Raw genomic sequence first — 24,173 nt, 5'->3', positions numbered from 1 at the left:
AGATGGTGAGGGAGAGCTATGCAAGATTGGGTTATGGGGCAAAGCGGGCTAAGTCCTCCCCTATTATTACAAATTTTTCCTTTAAAAGTGGTTAATAAAATTTAAGGTGGTCGCCCCTCCACCTGGAGTAAGTTTAGGGTTAAAAAAACTCAAGAAATCCTTAGATTTTCTTTACAAGAGACCTCTAAAGGTACAACTACTATAAGATCCACATGCATCGGTTCAGGAGGAAGCTTCATCAACTCTTGGATTGTGCACACTTCCAGATTCATCGAATAACAAGTTTTTCAGGCCTTCATATTAAATCTTTAAAGAAAAGAGTTAGAGGATTCCTTATTATAAAGAGGTTAAATTTGTATCCTAATTTACTAAATATCAAAGAATTTATATTTCTAGTCTTTTTTTTTTTGGATTTTTGAATAAGAAATTTGTGCTGACAAAGCTGATTGATCAATTGAGCCTAACTCGAGTGCAACAAATTTCAATTCAAGCCAGCCTCGGGTTGGATAGTTTTGGCTTGACCTTTGCTTTAGGCTAAGGTCTGGCTCAAACCTTAGGTCCAATTCTTAGGGTTGGGCCTAGGTTGAGCTTAAACCTACCCCAAACCGCTTGACTTGCACCCCTACTTGGTTAGGAGTTCAATTGCTTTGATACTACTCCCTTGTTTCCTTTTAGGAAGAAACACAATATTTATGAAACAAAAATTTATATAAATCGGAGTAGTAAGTGGCAAGGGTGGAGTCTTTATTGTTTAGGAAATACTTGGATCCTACAATGTTGGAGGAAACATGCCTTGCCATAGCCATTTTGTACACTAATTGTAGGGTTTAGGATTTAAGTCTTTAGAGTTTAGATTTTAGGGTTTAGGGTTTAAGATTTAAGATTAATGTTTAGAGTTTAAGGATTTAGATTTTAGATTTTAGGGGCTTAGGGTAGGGGTGAAATTGAGGCGGGTCGATCTGAACATTGGCATGTCTAGGCTCAACTCGACTAAAATACTATTAGGTTCAAGTTTGAATCAAACTTTATTTTTTTTTGGTTTGAGCTAGATTCAATTAAATATCTGATGAGCTCAAGTTTGGATATTTTATATTTTGTAAATATATGTGATATTTTTATAATATATAGTATATTCTTACATTATATATAAATTATAATATATATTTTATATAAAAATATTATAGTCGAGCCAAGCTCATGGTCTTTTAAGCCAAACTTTTGATTGATTAAACTAAATTTTGAATAACTAATCGAATTTACCATGAGACTTGAGCTCGATATGAACTTGACTAGAATCGAACTTAAATCATACCTAATCAAGCTCAAGCCCAAACTGTTGAATTAGAGCTCAATTAAATTGCACCCATACTTTTAAAGGTTGGTTTAGTGTTTCCTTACAAAAAAATTAAGGTTTAGGCCTTGTTTGGTTTACGAGAATAGGGGTCTGGAATCGGAATAATAATGGACTATTCTGATTCCAAATGTTTGGTTGGATGGAATAAGAATTCCATTTCCATTCCTACAAGAATGCCATTCATTCCTCGTGCCTCCCTTAGGAATGAAATCTCATTCTTGATTATTCCAATTCTCATTCCCATTATTGTCTGAACCAAACAAATTATAGGAATAGACCATTTTGATTCCGATTCCAACTGCAAACCAAACATACCCTTTGGTCTGTTTGGTTACCGAGAAATGATGAGATGAGAAGAGAAAATTTATTTTCTCAATTTTATCACCTGTGTTTGGTTGCCGAGACTAGTAATCCTACCAAATCCATTTCAAAATTTGGTTGCCGAGAAAACATTCATTCATCTAAGACGACGACATACATTTGTTGGTGATCTAACACAGGGTTTTAGATATGAGACGACGACATACATTTGCTGGAGACGGCTGCTTCAGCAGATCTAATACAGGGTTTTAGATCTAAGATGACGACATACATTTGCCGGAGACAACGACAACGGAGACGATGATGATGGGGTTGTGACCATTGGAAGGCTGGAGCTCAGAGATGACGACAAAAATGATGACGGAGACAATGACGATGGAGATGATGGGGTTGTGACCGTTGGAAGATTGGAACTCTGAGGCAATGACAGAAACAACAACAGAGACGTTGATGACGTAGACGGTGGGGTAGTGACTATTGGAAGGCTGGAGCTCGGTTAAGACGATAGAGACATGCCTCGACAATATTTTTCGCACAAAGCTTCTCAATATATTCGTTTCTCAGTGAGATCACACTTATTTGGTGAGACCCCACATCCTTAAATTTGTGATATGATTTCTCTTTAGATCTCATTTTTTCACCCAAAATAAATGTGAGAAATGAAGCATCTCAAGGAGATATTTTTATTTTCTCGTCTTAGTCGCGTCAATAAATGGACATTAATATTGGGCTTAGGGTTTAGAGTTTAATTTTAGGGTTTAATATATAGGTTTAAAACTAAAATCTGTAGTGGTAGGCCGCATGTAGTAGGAGCCAAGTGTCGCCCATGTTCTGTGTACAAGTTCGTGATTGAGCATTTGAGCTTCAAAGTGTCAGACTCCACGAAAGGCAGAGGAGAATGAAGATCTCCCTTTCTTTTAAATGAATGAGATTATACTATATTGGATTCCCATTCAAGTGCCTTCTGAGTTACTGTTGATGCATAAGCCTCCCAGAAAAACAGTTTCTTTGCCAGGGTTTGTTACCAAGCAAACAGAGCCAAGTTTGTTCCTATGAAGCTTGTATGCCACTCTCTCTCACTCTCTCTTTCTTTATCTTTCTCTCTTTTGTGTGTATTTCTATGTGTCGGTTTTCATATTTCTAATTTTTCAGACGTGTTTGAGCAAAGGAGAGGGTTTCTATTTTCCACCATGTCACATGCTCAATATCTGCGGGTTTCGGGTCTTGCTTGACTGCCCAATAGATCTATCTGCTCTCACAATATTCTCACCTATTCCTATTGATTATGATGGTGAAGTTTCCAATTACTCAGCACAAAATTTGAATTCTGCGGATGGAAAAAGTAATAGAGTCGAAAAACCTCTTGAAGCAAGCGATTTAATAAGAGCGGTTCCATGGTACAAAACTGTTAAAAGCTTGCACTTATGGGATGTTTCGTTCATCGATATTGTTTTGATTTCAAGCCCGATGGGAATGCTTGGGTTGCCGTTTTTTACTCAACTTAAGAAATTTTCTGCTAAGGTAAGCATACGAGTGTACATAAGTCATGCTATTTCTGCTTTATACAAATAAGTTCTGAATTGCTTGTTTTCGAGTGTAATGTGTCAGATATATGCAACAGAGGCAACTGTGAGGCTTGGGAAGCTTATGATGGAAGACCTTGTTTCAATGCATGCAGAATTTAGGCAATTTTATGGACCTGAGGAGAATGGTTTCCCTCAGTGGTTGAAATGGGAAGAGCTTGAAATGCTTCCATCAGCATTGAGGGTGATTGCAATGGGGGAGGATGGGGCAGAGTTGGGCTCTTGGAAACCTTTGTATAGGTAAATGGCGATGTTTCCATTCGCTTTGGTCTTCTGGTACTGGTAGTCTAATGTTATGAATTTGATTTGACAGTTATTCTAAAACTATAATCATGTTTTGTAAGTTAGAAGCTTACAACTAGAGTAATTAAAGTTTTGTAAACTGAAGATATTTTTAATGCGATGGCACATTCCATCTGAGTTCAGTTAAAAATGCTTTACATTGTGTGCCTTGCTGACCAAATATCACTAAGCTGTATATGTTATCTTACTTACATCACACCTTGTTTGTTGAGTCATGTGTTTTTAGCAAATATTTCAGTAGAAATGCCTCTTTATCATTACAAAAAACATTACATGCCACTAGATGACTAGAAACCACGAGAAACCATCATATGCGTGAGTGTGTGGAATACGATTCCTCTGGCTCTACTGTGGGGTGTATGGTTAGGAATGCAAGAGCTTTTGGAGATAAAGAGATAGCTAGTTGTAGTGGTTAAGAAGGTGGTTGGCATGTTGTTCACTTGCATATTGGTCATAAAACTTCCAAAGGAGTCTTATACAGTTATTTTTTTGACTCTAATACTCTGCTTTCTAAACAGAGGGCTTGAATACAAGATGTAAAATCTCATTATAGAGCACCTTATTTTACAAGGGTTTTTGTTTGAACAGTCCCCATAGAAATATTCATTTATCATGCATTGTAACATTGTGCCATAAAAAATGTTTTCTAATGAATATGGTAAATTCTTGGTTGCCTTTTTTCAAAAAAACAGGGTAAATTCTCCATGGTATATCAGATTTTCTTTTGTATCAAGATTGGTTGATGCATGCTTTCTTCTTAGCAGCTTAAATTTCTTTATATATTTTAATTTCTTTGTGGATTCAATAAGTGAGATGTCAGTGCAGCACACGTGAAGGAGTGCATTCAGAAAACTCAGTCCCTCAAGTATGCTGAAGAAGTCTACCATAATGGGACATTGGTCATAAAAGCATTCAGCTCTGGCCTGGAAATAGGTGCTTCTAACTGGGTTATAAATGGTCCAAAAAGAAACTTCACATGGTTATCAAGCTCCATATTTGCATCCAGACATGCAATGGGATTTGATTATAATTCTCTTCAAGGGAATGGTGTAATCTTGTTTTCAGATTTCTCATCCATGTGTGGCAATGTGAGTGTTGGTATCAATGCTTATAGAAGTATGAATCAGATACGGCCAAAGGTCAACTCTCCAACTGGTTCTGATTTCTCAACCCTGAGGTATAATATTACATATTCCAGCAATAATTTAGAGGGAAGATTTCCTACCCCCCCTTTTGATCAGTAGATCTTCTTATCCTTCAGATTCATTGTATTTAAGAAAATTTGCCATCGCTTTGTCTTTGTTTTTTTTTCCTTCGGCAGGGATGGAAACAATAGTAAGGAAGATTTCATTAAGTCAGTAACTGATACTGGTGAAAATACAGTGGAAATAGACAAGCTTGCTTTCATATGCTCTTGTGCCATAGATTCTGTCAGGGAAGGAGGTTCTGTCCTCATACCCATTGGTCGTCTTGGTATTATACTTCAGCTTTTGGAGCAGATATCAATATCCCTGGAATCTTCAAATCTAAATGTACGCTCACTAAATTTTTTGTTCTTAACTTATACATTACTACAATAAGCCATACTAGATATTTAGAAGTTTTTTTTTTATTAGAAACTCATGGATTTTTATTAGAACGTAAAATGATAAAAGTACAACAAGTAGTTATTAGAAATAACACCCATTACAACAAAGAGATCTACCACCCGTCTAACATTGAGCCCAAAGCAAGTGATGACTATTCACTCCTTGTTTAGCTAATCCATCTGCCAATCCATTAGCAGACCTCCTAACCCATCTTAACTGAATTTGCATATGTCTTGACAACATCTGGAACCAATTAAATTCATTTCTAAAGTGCCATAATACCCTTCTCCTTTTTTTCAGCCAGCCAATGACTACTTTTGAGTCCCCTTTTACTAGCAACCTTGTAATTCCCATTTTCCCATTTAGCTTTCATAGAATCACCCTGTCCAATAGGCCTCGAAAACCCATAAATGTTCCCATGCCCATCCCTAAACATTCCTACAATTCCAGAGGGACCTGGATTGCCAAAACTACTTCTATCAAAGTTGTTTCATCCAACCTCCACTTGGGAGATACTTAATCTCCAAAACCTTTTGAGTCCTAGAAGAAGAAAGATCAATTGACCCCCAGCTTTGAAAAAAATCTTCCATTGAGAAGTTAGAGAATAGTTCAAAGTCTTCACCCAATAAGCAACTCTATCTGTAACAATCTCCAAGATAACTTCCTTGTTTCTTTGTTTATCCTCAAAGATTCCTTTCCTCCCAAATCCCAAATAGTCCACACAATTGCTGCCCTAGCACATTTCCACAAAATCCCGCCTCTTCTTTTTGTGCTTCTTAGAAAGGATGGGCAAAAGAGTTTTTCCAAACTAACAGGAGAGATCCACCTAAACCAAAGAGAGAGCAAAACCACTCCCAAACTAACAGGAGAGATCCACTTGCCTCTATCAGAGTTGTTGTTGCTTCTTGAAAGAGTCTTCTTAGAGCCTCCTAAACCTCCTCCATGGAGCTCTCTAACAATCTCTTCGCGTAGAGACCCCTTAGGAATGCATAACTGATTACCTTTGAAAAGGTACCTATCATGGACAACATATTGCAAGCTTCTTCCATTTCCTACCCCTTCCAGTTCCTTCATTGTTTAGATGAAAAATGGATCATTACTGACGGAGGGAGATTTGGCCCGACCCCTTGGCCGCGCGACACGTGGAGGCAACCGGGTATGACATGGCAGGAGCATCAGCTCGGCACAGCGACATAGCCATAGCCCAAGAAGAGGCCCGAGCTCCCCAACGAGAGGCCCCGAGCTCCCCAAAGAGAACCCGTGCTTCCCAGGAGGTAGAACCCGAGCTTTTTTTAGAAATCCCGAGCCCTACAAGGAACACCACGAAAGGCAAAGCCCGGACTGACCCACCTCGGGTAAGTCCGGGCCACGCTCTTGTCAGAACTCAAGACTTCACCTCATGCACCACTCCGGCACCTCGACTCCAGGTCGCGTGACTGAACGACCGTACCTGACACCAAAGAAGTCCGTACTCTGAGGCGGCGCGCCTGACTGATCAGGGATCTGACACATGACAGCCGCACTCCAACGACCATCTGCTACCGCCATCCTAGTCGTTGCAGAGATGGCTTTGACAGAGAAGACAGTGGCGGTTATGTTTGCCCCCCGCAGAGGCGGTTACACCTGATCTGGAAGAGGCTTGGGAGTGAGTGCACCAGGGCGGTTATAAAAGGCCCTATTCTCCCTTGCTTTCTCAGAGTGCTAACTTGAGCGTCGGAGCGTTCCCGCCGGGTTCTTCCCTCGGGGATCTCTTGTTTCCTCCCTGTTTCAGGCATCTCTCGCTCTGTCAGAGGCAAGGTTACCGGCAGCTAGGACCGACCGGATCGCGCATCATCAATTACCATACTAGGTTTTCAACTCTTCAAAGCCCAAGACTTGTGTACGTAACACATTCAGCTGTAGAACCCGCCGATTAAGTGAATCGACAACCTTATTTGACACCCCCCCGACTTATGTTTTGGTGAAAATGTGAATTCTTGTAAGTAGGAAGTCCACTTGGCATGTCGTGGGCTGAGATTCTTTTGTGAGTTCAAGTACCGTGGGTCTTGATGACCAGAAAACACAACAAACTCCTTGCCTATCAAATAATGTTTCCAATGTTGTAGAGCTGTCACCATGGCATAAAACTCTAGATCATATGCAAAGTACCAATGCTTAGCATCAATTAGTTTCTCACTAAAAAAGGCTACTGGTTTATCTTCTTGGCTGAGTACTGCACCAATTCCAACTTGTGAGGCATCACACTCCACTATAAACAGCTTATCAAAACTTGGTAAGGCAAGTATGGGAGCTTCAGTCAAGGCCTGTTTGATCTATTGAAAGGCTTTGTCTACTGATTTTGTCCACACAAAGGTAGATCCTTTCAAAATCTCCATAATGCAGTTCATTATGGAATTAAGATTGCGTATACATCTGTGGTAGGAGGCTAAATCATGGAAACTGCACACTTCACTTAGTGATTGAGGTGTTGGCCACTCCCTAATAGCTTTCACATTCTCAAAATCTGGTTGTAACCCTTATGCAGAAACCGCATACCCCAGAAAGACAACATCTTTTTTTCGATAATTGAAAATGATTTCATTAAACAAAAGGAACAAGATTTTACAAGAATCCCTTGGAGAGGCATGAGATGCAGCCTCCCATAACCATTACAAGAGATCAGAAATAAAAATACAATGCTGCCCAGAATAAATAGTCCCTAGTAGACCCCTGTTTAGCAAGATGATCAACCAAAGCATTTGCCTCCCTACCCACCCACTGATACCTACATGCTATGTCCTTGTTAAACATTTAACCTTTTTGATGAGATCCCTATAACTCTAAACAACTGAGTCTGGATTTGACAACCAGCCCACAATCACCTTAGAATCCCCTTCAATCAATAAGTTCTCCACTCTTAGTTGACTAGCAATCTGAATTCCCTGTACTGCAGCCAATATCTCAGCTCTTGTAGAGTCCCCTATCCCTATCGGGCCTGAGAATAAGGATATGATGTTGCCATTTTCATTCCTCAATACTCCTCCAATGCCAGACGGTCCTGGGTTACCATGGTTGCTTCCATCAAAATTCAATTTAAAAAAACCTTATGGGGGAGTTACCCAAACTGTAGTGGCTCTGGTTTTTCTAACCGAAGTGTGTGCAACTGTGGCCCAATTTCTCCAAATGTCATCAAATGAAAAAGAGTTGAAAGAAGCCAAGGATTTCAACCAATGAATAGTCCTGGTTAAGATACATTCCTTCACTTCTGTAAAGGACCTCTCTTTATTTTGGAAAATTCTAGTGTTTCTTTCTTCCCAAATTGTTCATAAGGTGGCTGCATTGAAATATCTCCACATACCCCAAAAAGACAACCTTGTTGCACAAGAAAGAGCATTTCTTCAAGTTGATATAGATTTTGTCCTTGTGGACAGTCTCTAGTACCTTTTGCTATTGTTCTAAATGCTCTTCTTTGGTTCAATTATAAATTAATATGCATCAAAATGAACAACAACAAATGCGCCCAAGAATGGTTGAAGTACCTTTGTCATTGAACGCATAAATGTACTAGGAGCATTGGATAGACCAAAAGGCATGACCAGCCACTCATATAACCCATGTGGGGTCTTGAATGTTGTCTTCCATTTGTCTCCACTTCTCATTCTGATTTGGTGGTACCCATTACGCGAATCAATCTTAGAAAACACCTTAGAATTAACCAACATGTTGAGCAATCATCTAACCTTGGGATTGGAAATCAATATTTGATGGTTATTTTATTTATTGCACAGCTCTCTATGCACATTCTCCATGAACCACCCTTCTTTGGTGTAAGTAAAGCAAGCACAAGACAAGGGCTTTTATTTTTACGAACCAGTCCCTTTTCAATCAACTCTTCCACTTGTCTTTTCATTTCAGCTCGTTGTGTAGAGTTGGCAGATTTGATAAAGATGCTCTTGGAGTCAAATCAGTAGCATGTTGGACTGTTCCCATCGGTGGCAATCCATGTGGCAACTTTTCACTCACTAATTCTTGAAATTCTTTCAACAACTTTTACACTCAACTTTCATTTGAAGTTGTTCGCTTGCCACATCTTTTCTGATTAGTGCATACATAATCCTTGATTCCTTTCTTTCTTAAATCGTGGTGCCGTGAGGAACCCATTAACCTTGCTAGCCTTAGGGAAATTTGGAGCATCATCCTTAAGAGGCTGCAATGTTAATTTTTGTGTTAGCTTTGGGGTAATGGAGTATGTCCTTGTACAACCACAGTCAACCCAATAGAATGTGACGTGCATCCATTGGCACAACATCACACTAAGCTTCATCTTGAAATTTGCCATCCAAAGTAAATTTAACTAAACAATGAGAACTTACAGGTACCTCACTTCCCTTTTGAAACCAAGCAATTTTGTAGGGATTTGGGTGCTTCTCCATAGGCAACTTCAGCTTCTCTACAGCTTCCCTAGGTACCGAGTTCTCACTGCTGCCCCCATCAAGTATGACATTAGACCTTGCCAATTGCCATCACAAATAACATGAGTGTGGAAAATGTTATGTCGCTGTCAGTCTTCAGCTTCCTTACCTTTTGGTGACATCATGAGTCTTTGAACCACCGAACTTTTTTTTTTTTTTGAAAAAGATGGTAACTTTATTAATGACATAATGGGTACATAAGAATATGTACACAGAAATTACAACTCAAATGTTAAGTAGGAAGAAAGCTATCACTAAACAAGAAATCCCTGTGAATACCAGCTTTTGCTAGGCCATCCGCATTCGAGTTTAACTCCCTAGGGATCCAACCCAGCTGTGCATTTAAGTTAAATAGGATATATCTAGCTTCAGCCAAGAAATGAGCTAAAGCCCATGGACCACTGCCAGAGTGAGCTAGCCACTTGATGGTATTTGCTGAATGTTCTGATAGCCCAGATCTCTTGCAATCTTGATTCTGGTTAGTGCTGCCATGGTTTCCGCCTTTGTTGAAGAGGCTATCCCTATCGGTCCACTGAAAGCCCAATTAACTGTACCATCTCTTCTTCCAAAAATTCCACCGATTCCTACTGCACCTGGGTTTCCGAACACACTTCCATCAAAGTACATGGTTATCTCCCCTTCCGCCATAACCAAACTTTCACCTTGAGTTGGGTAAATGTCTATCTCTTCTTCTTCATAATGGTCATATTCAGGTTCCCCCAACTCATTTTCTTCATCATCAGCCTCCACTAAGTTAACTCTTTGATGTGGGCAGGTGTAAGAAGCATGCCCCTGTTCACCACATGCGAAGCAACGAACATTAGTGCTGCTGCCACCTTTAGAAGTACCCCCATCTAAATGATTAGAGTTGTTGAATCTTGTGGGTTCTTTCCCTTTCTCACCCTGACCAACTCCAATAGGATTTTTAATTGTTGCCCAACCCATGGTGTTAATTCCTTTAGCATTTTTAACAACTATTTGCTCACTTTGAGCACCCTTAACATCACTTGTATGGCACTATTGAAGTGAGCTTGCATGATTAGGATGGGCACCCCTGTACCATAACGAAATACTCGTTTCTCAGCCATTAAGGCATATTGTCGAGCATCTTCCAGACCGAACAGCCGCACTGCATCCATCTCATCTCTAATGGATGGGTTAAGTCCTGTGAGATAACAAGCTGTTAGTTGCTCATTGCTTTTATTAAGACCAACCTGAATACAGTGATTATTAAATTCTGTTGTGTACTCTTCTACTCTCATCCCTTTTGCCTCAATGAATGGAACTTTTCATATAACTCCGTGGTGTAATCAGCTAGTAGAAATTGCTTCCTCATCTTTGCCTTCATATACTCCCATGTATTGATTTTTGGCTTCCCTTGACGAGAACATTGCTCTTTAACTTGCTTCCACCATTTAAGTTCAACACCCTTCAATTTCAGCTTAACAAACAACGCCCTTTGGTTCCTCGAACATTGGCTTCCACGTAAAATAATTTCCATGTTGGCTTCCTAATCCAAATAGTTTTTTGCATGCTTCTTCCCTTCGAAATTAACAACTTCTATTTTGATTCCACCACCGTTAAGGTCTAAAGCATGTACCAATCATTTTTCCAACCCTTCCATCATGAGGGTTATTGGAAGGGATTCTCTTCCTCAACCTCAGCTTCTTCTCCAAGACTACCTTCCGATATGTTTGAAGGTTTGTGGTTGTCTTTCGGAATCTCCATATGGGCTTCTACTCGCTCCCGTTGTTGAAGTAGATCAAGTATTTTGTACATTTGAATTCCTTATTATGACCTACTTCATAACCCACTTCGAGCTACCCTTCCATCATGGGGTCTTAACACCTTCCAACATTTCTCCTTGCTGAACCTAGTTTCCTCTACCTCCACGTCCCCTACCACGAGCTGCCATGGCTCAGATATGATTTTCCTAAGCTCTAATACCAAATCTGATGCATCAAAATGTAAAAACCAGTAGAAACAGCAACTAGGAGTGATAAAATCTTGAGGTGAAACAATATAGTTGAAGTTGGAACAAAGAATAGCTCACTTTTAGGGCTGAAATCACCACTTCTGTGGATAGAACAAGTTTTTAGGGTTTCAAAACAGTCAAACGATTCTTCTATCAACATGATATGAGACTTATATAGCTGCCTCCAAGCAAAGTGTCGCCCTAACACACACTTTGATAGAAATACCTCCACTTAAGTGACTCGTATGATAGTCACATGACTCAACTTAAAGATAAAAGACCAGGACACTAACAATCAATTATGAAGTCCATATATAGTTACACAACTCAAGAAAATGAAAAGCAATGCTGAATAGCTAACTTGGCCCCTAGGAAACCACTTCTAAGTTTGTGATTAATCTTGCTGGTAGCTTTTACACTACACAGAATGAAAGGAAGGTTTTTTATTCCACACAACCCAAAAGTTCATAAGCAAAAGCTTATCCAAACAAAGCCCAAGATATCTTAATTCTTTTTTATAACCATCTATCAACAAGTCTTTGAAAATTGGAATAGTCAAAGATAGGGATGGAAACTAGATATAATTGAAAATCCAAAAGATGGATTAAAATATTTTGTTTTAAGAATTATGCTGAATTTTGCCTCATCTTTTAATCCCAACAAAAAGGAGCATTCTATATGCATTCAAGTTTCTTAAATGTGAGCATGCATCTTGCTCTGCTTTTTCTTTTGAAATTGTTTATGTGCTATTCAACACCAAAATTTAAAATTTCAATTACATGCCTACTGATCAGACAATCTAGGTTTAGCTTCGTCTTGATTAATTGTAGTCTAATCTTTGAGACATGAACCACTTCTATTGAGGATATGGGTAGAGCCAAAGATTATCCAAGCCAATGTTAGAGGTTTCCCATCAAGTGCATGGATACATAAGATTATAAAAGTGAAATAAACATCATCAATTGAGATACATTCTGCAAACTGCTAATATTCTTAACAAGATAAATATACCATTTCAAATCTTACTACATGAAGCTTAGGAAAGTAACTTTACTTCAAGCGCAAGAGTTCAATCATTAATTTGCAAAAACCATTAAATTTTAGCATCTAGATATGGGAAAACTATCATACTTATCATTGGGGCCGCCAAATCAAACTTTGTTGATTGATTGGTTGCACCAACGAACCAAGGCCTAGTTACTAGTATGATCCTAGCTCATCTAGGAGGTCTGGGAGGTTCAACCAAGGATTTAAACAACTGAAATCCTCACACATGCCACTCAATAAAACAGTAGTCTATCGTCCATGGTCATGCTAAACCAAGGCCTGATTGCATGTTTTTCTTGCTTTTAATCTTTGAATCAAATGGTTCATGTTGCATTAACCCATCAAAAAAGGGAATTCTCTTCTTGTTTGGTGACATGTTTCTTGTTTTGTTTTTTTTTTTTCACTACAACTTTGTTACTATTGTTACCCCTGTTAGATTGTTGTAAGGAGTCACCATGCTTGCCACTTTCTTTACTTAGATCAAACAAAACATAGTAATTGGGAAAGAAATCATACAAAGTAAAAAGAAATGTTAGCTTTATAACAAGAAAATGAAAAAAATGATCATACATATCACCACTAGGATGCATTTCTTAAAACTGATCTTCAATACCAATCTCTTTATTCATGTTTTTAATCTTTGAAATCAAATTATTCATCTTGAGTTAACCCTTTTAGAAAAAGTATCTTCCGATTGGATGGATTCTTTCTTCTTTTTCTTTTTAATTATTTTCAAGTATGTAATTTTCTTTGCTGAAATCAAAGAAATTACAAAAACCTAATCAAGAAAAGCACTAAAGTTAAACAAACAACAAATAAGAAAGATAAATAAAAAAAATGTCAACTTCTAAATAAAACATAAAACACGAGAACTTGTATAGTTTATCTCTAATGACATGCTATTGGTTCATAATTTCATATATTTTCCCAAATACCCATCACATTTATTTCTTTCATTAAAGTTATTCTCTCTTCTTTCCATCTATTTGTATATTCTTTGGTGTTTCACTTTTATTATTCATATCCTCATTAGATATGAATTATGAATCACAATGTTAGTTACTTCCATTGCTTAAATCGAGTGATGAGTATTATTACAAAGATAAAAAAAAATGTATATATTTATAAAAATATTTATTCATTGTCATAGTCCAATCCCTTACTTTTTTTCTTGTAGGAAACCAACATTACTATTACACATGTAAATTGAAGATTAGGAAGGGAGAGAAAGAGTAGGTTAGATATGACGATTATAGGAAAAAGAAACTAGTGTTGAAGAGCATGGATTTTCTTGGTGGACAACGTGATTCATTGAAGATCTGAAAGGTTTAAGGATAGAGCTGAATCATGTGAGAAATATGTTGGTAACCGGATGCGGTCAAGATGGATTCTGATCAATGGGTAAGTAGCACTTATCCATATTGGTTGAAACCCAATCTGTTATGAATTAGGACAATAGTTTCCAAGCTGATGTCTAGTTTAATAGAAGCTTAGGTGGAATAAAAAAGAGGGAGGAAACAAGTTCGACGAATGAGAGGGAGATAATGGCGAGGGGGTGCGGGAGAATGTTAACAAGACTTTGGTAGGAAGAACTGCTATAGATGGAGGTGATGGAAGAGATATGGAGATTAATTGCACTTTAAAAGATCCTGTTAGAGGGTTCACTAATAGAAAAGGATTTTGTGGGCCGAAGGATACAAATGACAAGGTGGTATCTGTTGGGGATTTGATGGTGCTAGAAAAACCTAATGTCCAAGTAAGCCTTATATAGTGCATGCTTTTGAAGTTTTTCCCTTTAAAAAAGATTTGATTGGGGCAGGTTGTACAAGAGAGTAGTTAAAATTTATTAGCAAGTTGTTTCTGTTGGGATATATTACAATTCTGAAGTGCCATTTAGATTGGATAATCAATTGATGGATATTCCCAATGAGGAGGTATAGACAAGAGATAGATTAGAGGAAGAGGAAAGGGGGGTTGGAAGTGAAGTTGAAAAGAAGAGTGGTGAGAATTTAATGATGGGGAAAGAGAAGAAGATTGGTAGTGTGGAAATGGAAAATTGGTTGAGAGTTTTGCTTGAAGAGCCCTTGTATTTGAAGGAATCTGTAGTAGAGGAAGGATGATAGACCTGAAATGAGGAATTTGAAGGGAGGGAGGAAGAGTTCGATGGGAAAGAATTATGTTGGTGGTTCCCAAATTTTATAACTGAATATTTGGTTTGATAACTTGGAAAAAGGAAATATTATGTTTATCTTAAAAACAGTAGTTAGCACTGGTGAGGGATTTAGGCATCATAAAAAGGTCTTGATTATGAGTGTTTTCTATGTTTGTGGTGTTGGTGTTTCTTTTGTTGCGTTAAGGTGTTGCCTTAGCACCTTATTAATGGTTGTATTCACTTTTATTATTTTTTTAATAAAATGTTTTCCTTTTACTATAAAAAAGCATGTAGCTTGATGGGTATCTTCATCTACCTCGTCTTTGCTTTTCTCTTTAGTTGACTCTTCTGTTGGAGTTGGAATGATAAAAGTGAGGTACCAAAGAAGAAAGAGACAAATGGATGAAAAGAAAGAGAACATCCTTAATGAAAAAGTAAAACATGATTGAGGTATTTGAGACAATGGATGGATGGAAGTATGAGCCAAAATCATGTAATTAGAGATAAACTACATGAGAAGAGCCTTAATGATAATACCTTAATCATTAAGGTTCTTTAACTGTACTTTATTTCTAATTAAATGATTTTGGCTCATACTTTCATCCATTGTCTCAAATACCTCAATCATGTTCTACTTTTTTCATTAAAGATATTCTCTTTCTTTTCATCCATTCGCCTCTTCTTCTTTGGTGCCTCACTTATCATTCTAACTTCAATTAAAAAATTAATTATACTTATTATAAGAGAAACTTAAAGATGAGGTGGATGAATATGCCTATCAAGTTATATGTTTCTCTTTTATAGTAAAAATAAAATTTTGATTAAAGTAATGTTGGTATTCCTACAAGAAAAAAAAGTAAGGGATTGGACAATGACAATTTTGTTGATGTCATCGTTACTTATTTTTCAATAAAAACATATTTTATAGATGTATACATTTTTCTATCTTTGTAGTAATATTTGCCACTTGATTTTAAGCAGAGGAAGTAACGAACATTATGATTTATAATTCATATCTAATGGAGATATGAATGATAAAAGTGAGGTTAGAGCTACTGCCACCTTTAGAAGTACCCCCATCAGAATGATTAGATTTGCTGAATCTTGTGGGTCCTTTCCCTTTCGCACTCTTACTAACTCTAATAGGATTTTTAATTGTTGCCTAACCCATGGTGTTAACTCCTTTAGCATTTTTAACACATGTTTGCTCACTCTAAGCACCTTTAACATCACTTGTATGGTGCTGTTGAAGGGAGCTTGCATAATAAGTTTATTGATTCAGAAGCAAATTAGAGTGAGTTCATACATCATCCCAACGAGAGGCGCGAGCTGCAGCCCCTCCTTGAAACTTACAAGTAAACTAGGAAAGAAAAACAAGAATCACAACGAGAGGCGCGAGCTGCAGCCCCACCCACTGTACAGTGACCAACATATTCCTTGTCAACCAACTAAATTTCTTCATTTCATTCTTGTATCGCCACATAGCCTCTTCAGAATTTTTCAACCAACCCACCACCACTTTGGATCCCCCTCGATTATTAGGTGTTGTACCTTCAACTGGTTTGCAAATTGGACCCCTTGTACAACAGTTAAAAGTTCTGCCTTGATGGAATTCCCAATTCCTAAGGGACCTGGGTAGAGCAACAAAATCTCTCCCTTCTCATTTCTAAAAGCACCCTCCACTCCGGATAATCCTGGATTACCCATGCTGCTTCCATCAAAGTTCAACTTTATTGAGCCTTTGGGTGGAGGAGACCAACTTGTAATTGATTTGTCCTTTAGAGATGAACACCTTGCTACTGCTGACCAATTTCTCCAAATGTCATTAAAGGAGAATTGATGAAAGATTTCCAAGGTCTTCAGCCAATGTATTGCCCTGTTTAACATACAGTCTTTCAAATCTTGGCTGTTCCTTTCGTTATCTTGAAAAATTCTGAGATTCCTTTCTTCCCAAAGAGTCCAAGTCAAGGCAGCACGAGCACATCTCTACATAATTCTCCCTATTTTTGTAGGCCAATAAAAGGTAGAATGGTTGAAGGGCATGTGAACTTCTGCTGGTAGACTCCAACTACCCCCAAACAACATAAGTAGCCAAGCCCAAAGTTCTGCAGAAAAGGGACAAGATACTAATAGATGGTAACAATCCTCACCATGAGCTCTACAGAGGATACACCAATTAGGAGAAATACAGAGAATGTCTTCTCTTTTGTAGGTTGTCTAAAGTGTTTACTTTCCCATGGAAAACTTCCCAACAAAAAGCTATAATTTTTGGGGGAACTGGCCTACACCAAATTTCTTTTGACGGAAAGGGTTGGTGAGTAGAAAGTTGAGAGATGGACTTGAAGAAAGAAGCACAAGTGAAGGTTCCATTGGGTCTAGGAGTCCAAACCCTCTTATCTGGCTTGGAGGGATCCAAACAAACTTGATTAAAACAACCAAGCAAAATAGAAAGAGACTCAATTTCAGCATCCCTAAGTCCTCTACGAAACCCAAAATCCCATGTAGGATCTAAGGGTGTTCCCAAAGGTGAGACAAATTTTGAGACCACCTCTTTTTTGTACAAAGAAATAGAAAAAAAAACGAAGGGAACAAATCCTTTAACGGTGAGTCTCTTACCCAAATATCCTCCCAAAAAGGATAGAGTTGCCAGAACAAACTTCATAACGAAATACTCGTTTCTCATCTATTAAGGCATATTGTCGAACATCTTCCAGACTGAACAGCCTCACTACACCCATCTCATCTCTAATTGGATGGTTTAAGTCCTGTGAGACAACGAGCTATTAGTTGTTCATTGCTCTCATTAAGTCCAACCCGAATACAAAGATTATTAAATTCTGATGTGTACTCTACTGCTGTCATCCCATTTTGCCTCAATAAATGGAACTTCTCATACTACTCCATGGTGTAATCAGCTGGTAGAAATTGCTTCCTCATCTTTGGCTTCATATACTCCAATGTATTGATTTTTGGCTTCCGTTGATGAGAACATTTCTTTTTAACTCGCTTCCACCATTGAAGTGCAACACCCTTCAATTTCAGCTTAACAAATACACCTTTGGCTTCTCGGCCATTGGCTTCCATGCAAAAATAATTTCCATGTTGGCTTCCCAATCCAAATAGTTTTCTGCATATATCTTCCCCTTGAAAATAGCAACTTCTGTTTTGATTCCACCACTGTTAAGGTCTAAAGCACGTGCCAATCATTCTTCCAACCTACCATGTCCAACCCCTCCATCATGAGGGTTATGGAAGTGATTCACTTCCTCAATCTCAACTTCATCTCTAAGACTACCATCCAGTATGTCTGAAGGTTCGCGGTTGCCTTCCAGAATCTCAATACGGGCTGCCGCTCGCTCTGGTCGTTGAAAGGCTTGCATAGCCCGTGAAAAGCTTTCAATCGTATGTCTCATCTCCAACATTTCCCCTTGCTGAACCTAGTTTCCTCTACCTCCATGTCCCCTACCATGAGCTGCCATGGTTCAAATATGATTTTCCTAAGCTCTAATACCAAATCTGATGCATCAAAATGTAAAACCCAGTAGAAACAGCAACTAGGAGTGATAAAATCTTGAGGTGAAACAATTTAGTTGAAGTTGGAACAAAGAAGAGCTCACTTTTAGGGCTGAAATCACCACTTCTGTGGATACAACAAGTCTTTAGGGTTTCAAAACAGTCAAAAGATTCTTCTACAAACATGATATGAGGCTTATATAGCTGCCTCCAAGCAAAGTGTCGCCCTAACACATACTTTGATAGAAATTCCCCCACTTAAGTGACTAGTGTGATAGTCACATGACTCAACTTAAAGATAGACTAGGACACTAACAATCAATTATGAAGTCCATATAAAGTTACACAACTCAAGAAAATAAAAAGCAATGCTTAATAGCTAACTTGGACAGTCGGAATCCTAGGAAACCACTTCTAGCATGGTTACATGTGAGCCCCACATGCTCTTGCATCACCTTCCTCCGTAAGTTTGTGATTAATCTTGCCGGTAGCTTTTACACTACACAGAATGAAAGGAAGGTTTTTTGTTCCACACAAACCAAAAGCTCATAATCAAAAGTTTATTCAATCAAAGCCTAAGATATCTTATTCTTTTTTTTAACCATCTACTAACAAGTATTTGAAAATTGGAGTAGTCAAAGATAGGGAAGGAAACTAGATAGAGTTGAAAATCCAAAAGATGGATTAAAATATTTTGTTTTAAGAATTATGGCGAACTTTGCCTTATTAATCTCAACAAAAAAAGGAGCATACTATATGCATTCAAGTTTCTTAAATGTAAGCATGCATCTTGCTCTGGTCTTTCTTTTGGAATTGTTTTTGTGTTATTTAACACAAAAATTTAAAATTTCAATTACACGCCTACTAATCAGACAATCTAGGATTAGTTTTGTTTTGATTAATTGCTGTTCTATCTTTGAAACATGAACCACTTCTATTGATGATATGAGTTGAGCAAAAAATTATCCAAGCCAATGTTAGAGGCTTCCCCTAAAGTGCATGGATGTGTAAGATTATAAAAGTGAAACAAACATCATCAATTGAGATACATTCTACAAACTTCTATTAAAATATCAAAATATTCTTAACAAGATAAATATACCATTTCAAATCTTACTAAACGAAGCTTAGGAAAATAACTTTACTTCAAGCACAAGAATTCAACAATATGCAAAAACTAGATGTGGGAAAACTATCATACTAATCACTGGGCTGCCGAATCATACTTTGTTGATTGATTGGTCACACCAATGAAGCAAGGCCTAGTTACTAGTATGATCCTAGCTCATCTAGGAGGTCTAGAAGGTTCAACAAAATAGTAGGCTATCGCCTTTGGTCATGCTAAAGCAAGGCCTGATTGCATATTTTTCTTGCTTGTAATCTTTGACACAAATGGTCCATGTTGGATTAACCCTTCAAAAAGGGAATTCTCTTGTTGTTTGGTCACATGTTTCTTGTTTTGCTTTTTCTTCACTACAACTTTGTTACCATCATTGATCATAGAACACAATAGTTGGGAAAGATTTCATGCAAAGTAAAAAAGAAATCTTAGCTTTATAACCAGAAAATGAAAATGATAAAATGATCATGCATATCACCATTAGGACATATTTCATAAAACGGATCTTTAATACCAATCTCTTTATTGATTGATCTATAGGGAATGATGACCATGTGCCAAGGTCGCAAAATCAAACTCTGTTGATTGATCTATCACACCAATGAAACAAGGCCTGATTACTAGTATAATCTCAGCTCGTCCAGCAAGGCTGGAAGGTTCAACCAAGGCATTGAACAGCTAAAAGCCTCACATAAAACATGAGAAAAATTATTCACTTATTATCATTAAGATTCTTCTCTTGTACTTTATTTCTAATTAAATGATTAAGGCTCATACTTCCATCCATTGTCTCAAATACCTCAGTCATGTTCTATTTTTTTCATTAAAGATATTCTCTTTCTTTTCATATATTCACCTCTTCTTCTTTGGTGCCTAACTTTTATCAATCCAACTTCAATAAAAAAATCAATTATAATTAGCAAAAAAGAAAGTTAAAGATGAGGTGAATGAAGATGCTCAAGCTACATGTTTCTTTTTTATAGTTAAAAGAAAAATTTTCATTAAAGTAATGCTGGTATTCCTACAAGAAAAAAGCAAGGGATTGGACAATGGCAACTTTGTTGATGTCATCGTTCCTTATTTTTTCATTAATATATATTTTTATAGATGTAATACATTTTTCTATCATTGTAGTAATACTTGTCACTCGATTTAAGCAAGGGAAGTAACTAATATTATAATTCATAATTCATATCTAATGGGGATTTGAATGATAAAAGTGAGGCTCCATAGAAGAGGAGGCGAATAGATGGAAAGAAAGAAAATAACCTTAATGAACAAGTCAAATATGATGGGTTTTTTCGACAATAAATGGAATTATGAACCAAAAGAATGTCATTAGAAATAAACTATACGAGTTCTTGTTTTTTATGTTTTGTTTAGTAATTGACATTTTTGGTTGCTTTTTTTTTATCTTTTGTTGTTTGTTTAATTGTTCTGCTTTTCTTAATTGGCTCTATTGTATTTTCTTTGATCTTAACAAAGAAATACACATACTTGATGACCCTTTACTATAATCTAATAAATATGGCAATAACAACAAAGTAATAAGATGAAATTAAAAAGAAAAAAAGAATGAATCCATCTAACAGGAAGATGATACCTTTTCTGAAGGGTTAATTCAAGATGAGAATTTAATTCAAACATTAAAAGCATGAATAAAGAGATTGTTATTGAAGATCGATTTTATGAAATACCTCTAAGTGGTGATAAGTATTATCAATTTCTCATTGTCATCTTCTTGTTATAAAGTTAACATTTTTTTTACTTTGCATGATTTTTTTCTCAACTATTATGTTTTGTTTGATCTAAGTAAAGGAAGTGGCATGTATGATGAATCCTTACAACAATCTAACAAGAGAATAACAATTATAACAAAGTTGTAGTGAAGAAAAATCAAAATGAGAAACATGCCACAACAATAAAAGAATTCGTCTTTTTTGAAGGGCTAATTCAACATGGGAACTTTGATTAAAAGCAAGAAAATCATGCAATTGGACCTTGGTTTATCATGACCAAGGGTGATAGCCCTATTATTTTGTCGAGTTTAATGTGCAAGGCTTTTAGTTGTTCAAATCCTCAACTAAACCTTTTAACTCTCCTAGGCGAGCTAGGATCATACTGGTAACCAAGCCTTGGTTCGTTGGTGTGATCAGTCAATTGTCAAAATTTGATTCAACGAGCTCGGTGCTTGACCATCATTCCCTGTCGAGCCTAACTCCGTTAGGTTTTTGGGGGCTTGGGGCCTTGTTGTCTTGCTTGTAGAGGAAGATATTTGGAATGGAAACCAAATATTGGTCGGTGATCTAGGGTGAGTTGGACACTAATCCAAGGCTTCTTGCTTCATTCTTTTAGAATGATGGCTTTGATGCTTGCTATTTGTAGGTTGTCGGGCGTGGGTACCTGTTCCTTAGTCCTATTAGTTCTGTGTTGTTTACAGGAGACGTGATTACCGAGGTATCCTTGTCGGATGAGGTGCTTAATTTTGTTGTTGAGTCCTCGGCAGTCCTTGGGGGAATTTGGAATACCTATCTTGATCTCAGTTGGACTTGAGTTTGTGAGGCCAACTAAGGAAGGGTTTGTCATGGACTTTGAGCAGGATCTGTGTTTGAGAGACATTTTGGGGGGTGTGATAGTTGTAACTTGGTGCTTTTGGGGTTTGGTTGAGGTTGTCATCTTTTTTGTGTCTGCGGAGTCTATTATTGATCAAACTGAGCTTCTGGACAATGGGCTCGGTTACCTGAGGCGTGAGGACTACGGTTATTCTAGGGCGACCTTTCTACTCAACTATTAAAGTTGTTGGACCCAATAGTTAGGGGGTTGGAGGCCTAGCCTTGCAACTTGTTCGGGTCACTCGGCCACATAGCTTTCAAGGCACCGAGTCGAGGCTAGGTGATAGGGGGCACCTTGTTGCCTAGGCGGGCACCTAGGTGATGCATTTTTCCAAGTAAAAAACTTATCCTAGGGTGGTTTCCTAGGTTCCATAGCCATATTTCTTTAATGATTATCCATAATTTTCATAAAAGTATAAACTTTGTGAGTTCAGAAAATCAACATATCCATGAGAAAAAAAAGAAGCCTATGAGGGTTCAGTACAGCAGTTACCAATGTCTGTGTTGATTAAACCATAACAAATAAGAAAATAAGAAAAAGAAATTAGTATATAAACATACAAAATAAATATTTAAGTTTAATAATGTATATTTTATAATTATAATCTCAAAAAATTAAGAATATAAAAGTACTTTATAACAGGATATGATGACATACTAAACTACTTGGCAATTTCGAGGTGAATGCAAGTCCCCAAGGATGCCTTGTCGCCTAGGCACCCGCCTTGACAACTATGCTGAATGACGTGTTTGCTAGGTTTGGCTACCAGGGCGATTGCACTGGTTGGTCTGAGGTGTTTCTTGGTTTCCAGACAACGGGGTAGTAAGGTCGTCAATCTAACACTGAAGGTTTTCAATTTTTCCTTGCGTGTTGGGTCAGATCTCTCGAGCTGATTGCTGTGGATCTGATGGAGGTTGGCTTTCAGGTCAGCCCCGTGCAGCCATGGAGACATGTTGTCAATGTGATTGATTTTGTGAATCCCTGTTGTTGTCTTTGGAGGCATGGTGCTTTGAAATGCATGATGTAAGATTTGAATTGGTATATTTATCTTATTATAAGAGTATTTTGGTATTTTAATAGATGTCTGTAGAATGTAATCAATATATGATGTTTTTTTTCAGTTTTATAAGCTTATGTATCCATGCACTTGATGAATAACATTTAACTTTGGGTTTTTTTGATAATAACATTTAACTTTGGGTTTGATAATCTTTGGTTCTACTGTAAACGCAATCTTAGTGGTTCGTGTTTCAAAGGTAGGACTTTTGGTTAACTACAGGGGAACTCATCCTAGTCTGTCTGATTAGTAAGCATATGATGGAAATTTGTAATTTTTATGTTGAATAGGATATAAATAGTTTTAAAAGAAAGACTAAAGCTAGATGCGTGCTTTCATTTTAATAAACTTTTTTTTTATGAAATTTGAATGCATAGTGTGCTCCTTTTTTGTTGGGATTACAAGGTAAGACAATGTCTACCATATTTCTTAAAACAAACTATTTTAATCTATCATTTGGAATTTTCAGTTAAATCTACTTTTCAATATATCTTTGTCTGTTCTCTATTTTCAAAGACTTGTCTATAGATGGTTATAGTAAGATATCTTAGGCTTTTATTGGATAAGCTTTTGCCTTTGAGCTTTTGGGCTAGATGTTGTAGCACCCTACCAATATTGTTCCAACCTCCAATTGATCTTCCATGGTACTTGGTAAATCATCTTTTGGTTCCAAACCCTTAGAGTGACCTTGGGCTGCATTGGAGCTAGCAAAACCGTCCTTGTTAGGAACATTAGTTACTACATTTTCTGAGTTATTCATCTTCCTAGGCTTCTTCTGAACTTCCTAGGTTTTCCAACAAAGTCCCAATAGTCCCTTGTATGATGTGGCCTTTGACTATAGGTACACTACAATTTATCTTTATTATATTTCATTTTAATTATTTAAAGCAACAACATGAATTACAACAGAATGTAAACATATTCTATATTATTTATTTATTTGGCAATAGCCTCATGCACTGGGCTGCCCTTTTTCAAACCAGGACCTCTTTGTGTTGGCACAAAGTAAAGAGACTCCAGCTTACTAGTTGAAAAGTAAAGAGACTCCAGCTTACTAGTTGAAAGTAGCAGAGGAAAGGGAGGTGTTTACAAGTT

At 37.4% G+C, this 24,173-nt stretch overlaps 1 protein-coding gene across 1 annotated transcript in view; it reads left to right on the top strand.

Annotated features, from left to right (window-relative positions):
* The first annotated feature begins 2,311 nt into the window (after positions 1-2,311).
* LOC104593558 (integrator complex subunit) overlaps positions 2,312-24,173 on the top strand; it is a 52,472-nt gene continuing 30,610 nt past the window's right edge. Inside the window, exons 1-5 of the mRNA XM_010253459.3 lie at positions 2,312-2,736; positions 2,828-3,196; positions 3,284-3,498; positions 4,382-4,738; positions 4,883-5,093. Coding sequence (XP_010251761.1) covers positions 2,728-2,736; positions 2,828-3,196; positions 3,284-3,498; positions 4,382-4,738; positions 4,883-5,093 — 1,161 coding nt within the window. The 5' untranslated portion in view covers positions 2,312-2,727. The remainder of the gene's footprint in view (positions 2,737-2,827; positions 3,197-3,283; positions 3,499-4,381; positions 4,739-4,882; positions 5,094-24,173) is intronic.

Source organism: Nelumbo nucifera, chromosome 7, assembly GCF_055504915.1.
Source record: "Nelumbo nucifera cultivar China Antique chromosome 7, China Antique-T2T, whole genome shotgun sequence".
Taxonomy (NCBI): domain Eukaryota; kingdom Viridiplantae; phylum Streptophyta; class Magnoliopsida; order Proteales; family Nelumbonaceae; genus Nelumbo; species Nelumbo nucifera.
This window is presented reverse-complemented; position numbering and strand designations above follow the sequence as displayed.